The 11,371-nt window shown below is 45.2% G+C and overlaps 1 protein-coding gene across 1 annotated transcript; it reads left to right on the top strand.

Moving 5' to 3' along the window:
• The first annotated feature begins 343 nt into the window (after nt 1-343).
• LOC122367685 (piggyBac transposable element-derived protein 3-like) lies at nt 344-1,195 on the top strand. Its single transcript, XM_043341021.1, has 2 exons — nt 344-705; nt 1,165-1,195. The coding sequence occupies exons 1-2, from the start codon at nt 344-346 to the stop codon at nt 1,193-1,195; spliced, it is 393 nt and encodes a 130-aa protein (XP_043196956.1).
• Nucleotides 1,196-11,371: the final 10,176 nt, after the last annotated feature.

Genomic DNA, 11,371 nt, shown 5'->3' with positions numbered 1-11,371 from the left:
CTCAATTTCCACTGACTCAATTTGCACGTCCTCTCTGGCTGGTTCTGCTCTCACGCTAGGTCCTACACCCGGTGTGTCAAGTGACAGTATCGCTCACGTTACTGATGCTCGGATGATAGAGCGTCGTCTAGTCCAGTGTTATATCCGTCGGCGCCAATGTCAGCGAATGGAGTAGGGTCATTGTTGGTATCGACGAGTCAAGAACGCTGGGCCAGGTGAGGGCAGAGCAGGGTGCGAGTCTCTTGGGCTGGGCGGAGATGTCGTCCTTCGGCTCCTGGAATGTCTTCAGACGCCTGCCTTGCACCATGTGTTCTTTGACAACTACTTCTCGTCGTATGCCTTGATGATAGCTCTCCGTCAAAGAGGCATCCGAGCAACGGGCACTGTGCGCGACAACAGGCTGAAGAAGTGTCCCCTGCCTGACAACAAAACTGCTGAAAAGGCGCCCAGGGGACAGCATTGGTACCAATCCACTAACGGGGTGCTGGCCGTGAAGTGGAGAGACAACAGGGCAGTGACAGTGGTCACAAATCACTCGGGCATCAGCCCACTCAAAGACGTGCAGCGCTGGTCGGGTGACGAAAAGAAAAAGGTGACGGTCAAGCAGCCGAACCTCATATACGAATATAACCAGTACATGGGTGGCGTAGACCTAGTGGACGGAGCGGTGGCGGCTTACAGGCCTGTGATCCGGTGGAAGGAATGGTACGGCACGCTCGTCACCAACGCATTCGGTCTACTGAGAGTAGCCAGCTGGCGCATGTACCGCAGCTGCACCGGGAGAAGTGTGGACCAGCTGGTGTTCACTCGCGAGGTCGCTTTGGAGCTCCTAAAAAAAAAAAAAAAAACGAGACAAGAGCCATGACCGCCAAACGTCACCGACAGCGGACCAGGACCCAGCAGCGGCCGGGTGACGGTGGTCTCCCGGACTGCACAAAACCACTTCATCGTCCCGGCTGCCACTCAAGGCCGCTGCAAGCTGTGTCAAAAAAATACGCGTACAATGTGTAGCATCTGCCAAGTACGACTGCATAACCACTGCAGCCAGAACTACCACACCTAGGCTGCCGCCACGGGGCTGGCACTGCAGACGCATATGTAGTATACACTGATGCTCTGACACTGCTGACTAATCCCGAGCAACGGGCACTGTGCGCGACACAGGCTTGAGATGATGTCTCGCTTCAACAGGTGAGACACTTTGGTGATGGATGGAAAACTGGTATCGCTGGCTTGTGATTTATCGTTCTAAATGTCTCGCTCTACCGTAAGAGTAGAATAAAACGACTTTGGGTGTCAAAAATGTGTGCTGACAAGGGTCGATCAGTGAAGTGAGACCACGATCTCATTGTGGATAGTGACAAGGTCAAAAAGAACAAAAAGCCCTTCTTTAAAACGTTGTATAATATGTGTTTCTACTGTTGCTTTCTTCGTTTCTATCCGCATACTGCATACGCCTCTTACCCCCATTTGTGCCCAATGTTCCCAAATGGGAACATAATTTTTCACCAAGTTCGATTTTTTTTAGGGTAAAACCAATGCCACAGCTGGAATCAGTGACGTCGAAAACCATCGGAACACCATTCGAAATATCAAATATCGCCGTATTTATATGCTTGGTCATTAATGGGTTAACGAAGCGTTACATACATGTTCAGCGTAGGGATGGTAGGACACTCGTGATGGCGCAGTTGAAATCACAGGTAGAACAGTTTTATGAGGCAGAGAGAATAATCGCTTTGAGAGGAAATCGAATGAAACATTTTGCTGCCAAATGGCGATGTATTTATGTTGAAAATGGTATAGCGATATAACGCTTACGGTCGACTGGTTCGATCAATATATGATTATGGTTGTGTAATGTGTTGCAGGCAGGCGACAGATGTAATATCAAGATATGTTTTAGTGATGTGTTGTGCTTCGTATGTGTAAATAAAGTGAAAAAACTCCTGACCTAAGGTGACCTAAGACTTGAAATTTGGTGTGTAGGTGTCACATTGATGCCCGGGAAGGTACTTAAAAATTTGGCGGCGCTGCGCGCCGCCGTTTTCTGGCTATTCAGGAAAAACCACAGGGGGGGGGGGGGGGCATAATGCCCCCCCCCCCAACGAGGCGAGGGTTAAGGAAGCGGCACATCATCGACAAAAACCATTTTCTCCAGCGATTTACACCACCTTGTCGTCGATCAATTAGCTTTTCACAATTTTCCCATGACAGGCGGTACATTTCTCTTGTCAACAGGCGTTGTTTCAACTCGCTCCGTTTAACGGTCACCTAAAAATAAAATTAATTCCAAAATCCCCCAAAATCCCTCAAAGGCAGCAATTTTTCAAATAAAAGTGCCCTCTCCGGTGCACGTGGCGCGTGCTATCCTTTGCATTGCACAACACCTTTCAATAGCCCGTTCAATTCTGTACACGATGCTGTTTTCCCCGTGCCGGTCGGATCCCCGGTCACCTAAGATATTGCACGGGGACTGGACCCGTGTCGGCCAAAATTAGCCGTTTTCGCCCGATTTCGCACGCCGATTTATACATGTTAAGTCTATGACGCGAATTTGCACTTTTTTGGCACGCGCCACGCGCTCACTCACTAACGACCCGATCGAGCTGAGACACATTGCTAATTGCAGCTCGACATTGCACTAACGACACATTGCTCCAACAGACGGTAAATAACTTTTGAAAATACCTATCTCCAATTTTAGTGTTTTCTGAACCAAAATTTTGCGAGGAATCTGATGGTGTGGTCCCTGAAATCTAAAAAATTTCCATTTTGGAGATAGCACCTAATTTTTGAAAAGTAAATATTCGTCATGCACAAAAGTCAAATAAATTGAAAATATAATGAGTGAATATTTATACTAACACTAGAATGTATCGAACATGAATTAGTGATATATTTTAGATGAGATGATACTATATCTGCTCATACATGTACATGAATTAGTACATTAACCCGCGCCCTGCTGGGGGTCCTGGATTTCCACGCCCTGCTGGGGGGGGGGGGGGTGTTTGAACACCCCCCCTTCTAACTCGGCTCCTGGGCCACGTAGCGATACGCGGAAGGCGGCGTTCGAAAGAGCGCCAAAAATAATGAGGAAATCACTTCGGTCAATTTTTTGGTCAGGTCAAAGGTCAGGTCACCAGAGGTCATTGAAGGCAAAGTTTCGCCGATTTCCAGGTCGAATGTCGACAATTTCCAAGTAGCCAACGCATAACTCGGGAACCAATAGAGCTACAGCGCCGCGGAAAAGCGCATTCGATAGCCCTATTAGCGCCCTTTCTGGGTAATGTTCTCAGATTTGACCTAACGTCAACGGTTTTGCCTGCAGGGGGCAAAAACTGCAAAAATAGCCGATTTTTTTCGGAAACAGTTTTTCTGCAATAACTTTTGACCCAAGCCTTGTACGAGCTTACTTTTACCGGCATCGTGTTCCTCTCGTCAAGACACATCGAATGAACTATAACTTGACCTTGAAAGGTCAACTTGAAAATTTGACCTCAGGTCAAGGTCATGACCTGACCGGAAAGGGTCATGTTGCATATCAGTCGATCCGTATCGTCGAGCTGAACACATCTAAGGCGTTTTCATCGCTCTAGCATGCCTCTATCAAAAGTTATTTGCGAAAAACTGTTAGATACCATTCGTGAGCTAAGTTGACCTCAGGGCATAAACAGGGGTCACGGACACCATTTTCATGTTCAGTGTGTCTAAACCACTTGTAATTCAGTGTTTGGGAGTGTTTTTAATGTCTTTCGTCCAAAAGAGGCGCATTTCAATTTTCTCCCATTGACTTATAATGGGGAGGTCGCAAAATTGACCTGACCTTAGGTCATCGATATCAAAATTCTGAGATATACATTTTGTACATGCTATTGCTACTAGCAATCGCTGAAAGTTTCAAAGCGATCGGTCACTCGGTGTAGCTATGACAGACATTGAAACTTTTTATGAGGTTAGGTCACTTCAAGTGACCTGGTGACCTGACCTTGAATGACCTTGGTCTGAAATTTTCACAACATGTGTAGAATTGATGAATGATAAGGTGTACCAAAAACGGCGGCGCTCCGCGCCGCCGTTTTTGATATATTCGCGAAAAACCACAAGGGGGGGTGTTCAAACACCCCCCCCCCAGCAGGGCGCGGGTTAACGCCCTTTCTGAGTAATTTTCTCAGATTTGACCTAACTTCAACGGTTTTGCCTGCAGGGGGCAAAAACTGCAAAAATAGCCGATTTTTTCGGAAACAGTTTTCTGCAATAGGGTAGCCTGGGGCAAGACGCCCCAGATAATTTATTTTGCTACTTAAATTTTGTCCCACATCACCTGAAAGGCCAAATTTGTGCTCAATGCGTTCTTTGGACATTTTACTTTAAATTGCACCCCTCAAATTGATTCACTTATGATCGGACTCCAAGCTAGGAAGTGATTTGTGAAGCAACTGCAAATGGGGCATTTTGCCCCAACCCCAGGGCAAAACGCCCCACGGCCTGGGGCAAGTAACCCCATACCTTAGATTAAAGATTTAACATGGTAGTTGGCTAAATCTTATGTGAGAGGTCCGTTAGACCTCTGGAGGCACGGCACTGAAGTTAGCACATACCATCCTTTCAGGTGCTCAGCATATGACACTGTTGTATGAGCAGGTTTTTCACCTACCTCATAAGACCAAATAATAAATTATTGCAATGCAAATGTTAACAAAATACTTCCTTTGCCATCCAGTTGCTGAGAAAAATACACATAAAGGCATAGAAACTTACTGTTCGCCAGCTACCGAACATTAGAAAGTGGGTAGCCCCAACAACACAAGAGGTAAAACGCCCCAGGGGCTTTTTGCCCCGCGACCTTCTGGGGCGCTTTACCCCATCACGTAGTTCGGTCAGAGAACAACGCCTTGCACTCCAGTGAGACATAATTTAACACGAACCAACCCGGCATGATAAGCGTCAGACAATAGTTGTTCAAAATACATAAAAGTCGTTAACCTAATGTGGACCATAAAAGAACGCCATGATTCATAATCTGACAACAAAACATAAAAATCACTCAAAAAACACATTTTTAGCTATATCTCCCGAAAGAGTCATCACAATTTCTTTCCAGTCTGCTCATATAATGATCATATAGTGCACGTTTTATAGAAGAGATGATGTTTCCCCAGAACCCTGCCAGTTCCGAGAAACATCGGTGAGGCGTTTTACCTCGGCGGGGCGACTTGCCCCGGTCTACCCTATCTTTTGACCCAAGCCTTGTATGAGCTAACTTTTACCGGCATCGTGTTCCTCTCGTCAAGACGCATCGAATGAACTATAACTTGACCTTGAAAGGTCAACTTGAAAATTTGACCTCAGGTCAAGGTCATGGCCTGACCGGAAAGGGTCAGGTTGCATATCAGTCGATCCGTATCGTCGAGCTGAATACATCTAAGGCGTTTTCATTGCTCTAGCATGCCTCTATCAAATGTTATTTGCGAAAAACTGTTAGATACCATTCGTGACCTAAGATGACCTCAGGGCATAAACAAGGGTCACGGACACCATTTTCATGTTCAGTGTGTCTAAACCACTTGTAATACGGTGTTTGGGAGTGTTTATAATGTCTTTCGTCCAAAACAGGCGCATTTCAATTTTCTCCCATTGACTTATAATGGGGAGGTCGCAAAATTGACCTGACCTTAGGTCATCGATATCAAAATTCTGAGATTAACATTTTGTACATACTATTGCTCTTAGCAATCGCTGAAAGTTTCAAAGCGATCGGTCACTCGGTGTAGCTATGAAAGACATTGAAACTTTTTATGAGGTGAGGTCACTTTAAGTGACCTGGTGACCTGACCTTGAATGACCTTGGTCTGAAATTTTCACAACATGTGTAGAATTGATGTATGATAAGGTGTACCAAAAACGGCGGCGCTCCGCGCCGCTGTTTTTGAGATATTTGCAAAAAACCACAAGGGGGGTGTTCAAACACCCCCCAGCAGGGCGCGGGTTAACCCTCGTCGGCCGAGAAGGGGTGGGGCGGATGCCGCCTCATAGGGGTTTTTCGCGATAGCTCAAAACACGCTGAGGGAAAACAGCTGAAACTTGGCATACCTAATATTTTATTCAAGCTGGATCTTTTGACACCAACTGCGTTTTCAGGTCAGGTCAGGTCACTGACCTATGACGTCATAAATGAACCTCTGCACGGTCCTCAGAAGTTGCAACTTTGCAATGCCCTCAGTGCCAGAGGAACTTTCACAGGAAGATGAAACTTACAGGACGTAGTATCCTTTAGAGGTCTCACAAATTGTATATCTCAGATTTTTCCCAAATGTCACATGAGGTCAGTTCGGTCACGTGACCTCACCATAATAAGTCAATGGAGGGAAATATGAAAACTGTTATTTTGACGCCGGTAATTGTGTAAAAACTGTCCCAAGCACATGAAATCGTGGTTTCATGCACTCTTTGTAAGGTCCGATCATGAAACCACGATTTCATGTGCTTGGGATAGTTTTAGATCATTTCCGGCGCCAAAATAACAGTTTCAATATTTCCCCCATTGACTTATAATGGTGAGGTCACGTGACCGACCTGACCTCATGTGACATTTAGGTTAAATCCGAGATAAACAAGTTGTGAGACCTCAGAAGGATACTACGTCCTGTAACTTTCATCTTCCTGTGAAAGTTCCTCTGGCACTGAGGGCGTTGCAAAGTTGCAACATCTGAGGACTTCGCAGAGGTTTATTTATGACGTCATAGGTCAGTGACCTGACCTGACCTGAAAACGCAGTTGAGGTCAAAAGATCCAGTTTGAATAAAATATTAGGTATACCAAGTTTTAGCTGTCTACCCTAAGCGAGTTTTAAGCTATCGCGAAAAGCCCTACACCTTTTTTCGATCCGAATCGGCATCTGGTCAGTTAGTTTCGGCAGATCTGCATTAGGAACGTCAGCTGGAGTGCGCTTTCGACAAACCACGCCTCAAACTCGGCATAGTACAGCAGCGTGACATGGGGCATTTAATGTCGACAATGAGCGTGATTTCGACACTGGCTGGCCAATGGATTTCGGCACACGGCATAGGACTATGACATTGGGAATTGGAAAAAGGCAAATTTCATTTTACAATGGAAATGGTCATGCAGTTTTGTTGGCGGTATAACAAATTAAATCGAACAAATTTCAAACCATATTTTGTACATTGATGCGTTTCCAATGCTTACCACTAGAATTGTTAACATTTTCTCCTTTTCTTAGACTTTCCTTGAATGGAACACAAAATACGCCAAGACCGTGGTTTTAGGGTCTAAACGTTTTTTTTTTTCTGTGGATGGAGGGTGAGTAGGCTAGCAAGCCATGTCAGAGTCGTGAAATGAGAGGTGTAATGCGGAGAAAGCATTTGGGTGAGTCTACCAGTGAGCGGTAAGCTGCGGTGGCTGACAAGACGCCGGTATAAAACTGTCCCGCTACGGATAAGCAGCCAAAGCGATCGATGGGTCAGCCCGCAGGGTTTCCACCTTTCCAGAGGGCAGTTTTTTTTTTGTCCAGAGATACAGTTGACCATGACTGACCACACCACCGTCCTGCAAACATTGTTGCCTCTCTAGGGTGACACGCCCATTCCCATCTCGACAGACCCGAACCATCCGCGCTGGCGGTCAGCGCCACTCACAATGTGTCGACAGATCGACACAAATGAAAAAATCAATATTTTTGTTTTTCATCCAAGAAATACCGCTAAAACATTATCAACTTTAGATGCGTTGAAAGGAGCGAGGCCCCGAATGACCCCCGTTAACCTTTGGATTCGCCAGGAACGTGGCCCCGAATGACCCCCGTCGCCCTTTGGATTCGCTAGGAGCGTGGCCCCGAATGACCCCCGTCGCCCTTTGGATTCGCCAGTGCTTCCGCATTGTCACAGAATGGCACAAGGATGATGACCTAGCATGAGGTCAGCTTGTGTGCCGGAGGCGTGTGATGTTAGGGACGAACCGGTGTTAGGTTCCAGAGCGACTGACGAAATTAGGTGCCCGTTGCCGTATTCCAATGAACGGTTGCCGATTCGGATTGAAAAGGTGTGGTTTCTTAGCAACCAAGCGTCCATATTGAGTGTCTCTTTACAGTACCGTGGAACATTTTAACGCATATTCTTAAAATGCCTTTCCGAAAAGATAAGAGTTGCTTAATTCACTGATGAAATAAATTGACCATTGTCTAGCTAGGCTGCAAGCTGCCGACGTAAAATGCAAAATGACAAAACATAATGCCCTTTGTCGATATTAAATGCCTCTGCCGTTGTTCAATGACCCTGGTCGAATATCAACAGATGCTAGTCTAAATCGGTGAAACGTGTCGAAATGCGTGCTCCAGTGTCGAGTTGTTGGAGTGCCTGTCGAGATAAGGTGCTCGCTGCCGTATTTGAATGAACGGATGCCGATTCGGATTGAAAAAAGGTGTATGAGGCGGCACCCGCCCCACCCCTTCTCGGCCGACGAGGGTTAATGTAATAGTTCATGTACATGTATGCGCAGATATAGTATCATCTCAGCTGAAATATATCTCTAATTCATGTTCGACACATTCTAGTGTTGTTACAAAAATTAACTCATTATATTTTCAATTTATTTGACTATTATGCCTGACGAATATTTATTTTTAAAAAATAGGTGCTATCTCCAAAATGATTTTTTTTTTTCGGATCTCGGGGACCACACCATCGGATTCCTTGCAAAATTTTGGTCCAGAAAACACTAAAATTGGAGATAGGTATTTTCAAAAGTTATTTACCGTCTTTTGGGGCAATGTGCCCTCAAAGGCACGTCGCGCATCTTTGATCTATAAGTTGTGCAAATTTTACCGGGCTAGGTGCAACGGTCTGGCCTGTAGTCCACTAGGTCTGTAGTCTGTGTAGTCTGTAGGCCTGTAATATTGATAGCAGTTTTGCTCGTTATATGCTAAAACCACATAATCCGGAGCCATTCGTCTCAAAAATATAAATTGACAGCGCTAGAGAGCGATTTCGATGGTCTTTACCAGATCGCCAAGGTCTTTACCAGATGTGACCAGAGGTGTATGACGTCAGCAAGAAAAAGCCTTGATTTAAAGTTAACGGGAACAGATTCGCCTAACAGACTGGTCGTTTTAAAAATTGTGTTCAAGATTGTCCGCAAGCAGCATGTTGAGAAGACACGGGCAGATGGAGCGCGAATCGTCGTAAAGCTATTCAGAATGCTTGCTTCTGATTGGGTAATATTCTTTGACGTTTCAAGCTGGAGAACTCAATAAGGCTTTCCTTATTCCTAATACATTTTGCGCGTTTTTGTTTGCTGGTGGTCAAGGCAAACAAACAAAAACCAAGATACCAATAAGAAACCAAAAACCCTTTTGCGCGTGTGTTTGTATTTTTCCAGTAGCTTTGCTGTCAAGCAAAGCCGTTCAACCGAAGCCGTTGTTGATGAAGCAAAGCTGTTTTCTAGTGAAATTTTAAGTTACCAGTGAGTATTCGCAATGCTGTGATTTTTTTAGAAATTAAATTGACTGAGAGGGATCCAAATTATTTCTGACATAAAGCACCAGTTCAGGTCTAGGTCATTTTGTCAGCAAAGCAAAGCAAAACAAAGCAAAGCTTTGCAGGGCAGGCAGGAGCAAAGCAGGACAGGCAGGGCAGGCAGGCAGGCAGGCAGGCACGGCACGGCACGGCACGGCACGGCACGGCACGGCACGGCACGGCACGGCACGGCATATCACTGGCTTTGAATGGGAAATTCTCATTGCACAGTCTTTTATATGCATGTCTGTTGGATTTTTCACGGGTGATTCTCACGTCTGGACCCGCAAGGACTTGGAACGTCTGGACGTCACACAGGCCGCCGCAAGTCCGTCTGGCGGTGGTCACCTTGTCTGCCGGCGGCGGAGGTCACCGCGCGCCGGTCTGCTGGAGGTCACTGCGCGCCCGTCTGCCGGGGGTCACTGCGCGCCAGTTTGCCGCGACTCCTGCTGGCTGTTGGTCTACACTCGGTGGAGAGTAGTTAATTTTAGCAATTGTAGTAAATCCTAGTAAATTGGAAGAAACTTGATTAGTTGTAGGCTTCTTGAATAGATCTATCGTTCTGCCAATTAGTACCTACCAATTAGGTACTAATTGTAATTGGGTGATCTTGCTGCAACTGCTTACCTGAGCAGCTGTTGTGTTCAGTGTTTATCCTGATGTACACAAATAATGTGTGCAACTGTTTGAACTACCTACGTCGACCGAACAAAGTGATCTGGGCTAGGCTATAGGATTGACAGTGATTTGGGAATCTAACCTTGGGAAAAGAATATAAATGATGGTGCTTCAGAGGTGTTATGGAGAAGCGTCCCTGAAGTTGTGTCAGTCGCTATCCATGCCCGGATGGCCAAAACCAAGATTACATATAAACACCGCGAAAAAAAACTCAGTATTATCACAACAATGTATTTAACAACACTCAAAGGTTGGTTACACACCAGTTCTTCAGGCAACCCCACGCAAACACAGACTGCTGATGCCAACACCATTTGTCAATGCGGCTCAATATCAGCTATCAGCGCTCTAAATCACATCAGGTGTTCAAACTTCAACGACAAGGTTTGTGCCACTGGTGCAAGTTGTGCTATCATCACATTTGATAAAATGAAATCAGTCAGCAGTGATCAACGTCAGACATGGGCGTGAAGATCAAACATTACTTTTCGCACCATCAGCACCATTTAGTCGTGTTCCAAAGATACCTTATTACATCAACATCAAAGCACAACCAGGCACCACTAACAGTTATGCCGAAAGCACACAACACAATTTTGTAATTATTTTGATAACCTACAGGATGTTTGAAACTAGCTATCTATTGGCCATAGCTCCGAAATCTAGAATCATATTGAACATTCAGATGGGTACCTAAATTAACGTAAATTCAACCCAAATTCAATTTTCTGAACTGTTCTGCATCGTGAATTTTGCCATGCATGGCTTGAATTATTGATGAGGTGAAGCACTTCGTAATTCAAATTATTATACATTTGAATTTGATTCACCACTGCTCCACCCAATACTCTTCATGGCTATATCACTTGAAGTTTTATTACCAAAGTCTTTTTGAGCCACAAGTAGGACGAACTTTGGTTCGTTTCAAAATAAAATAAAAATGAAATTGTTTGAAAAATGTTTCGTCGAAAAAAATACACACAAATAGCCATAAACGCTTGCGCAATTATCGAAACTTGCACGCAATGTCTGTAGGACATTGATTCACCATAACTTGTAGCGAATTGTAGTTCGCTACTTTCACACCAGGTGGCTTCGTGACGTGTATGACGTCACATCCATAAATTACGTCATCACTTAAAATTTAGTTTTCATCA

Source organism: Amphibalanus amphitrite, unplaced genomic scaffold, assembly GCF_019059575.1.
Source record: "Amphibalanus amphitrite isolate SeventyFive unplaced genomic scaffold, NRLGWU_Aamphi_draft 000888F_arrow, whole genome shotgun sequence".
Classification (NCBI taxonomy): domain Eukaryota; kingdom Metazoa; phylum Arthropoda; class Thecostraca; order Balanomorpha; family Balanidae; genus Amphibalanus; species Amphibalanus amphitrite.
This window is presented reverse-complemented; position numbering and strand designations above follow the sequence as displayed.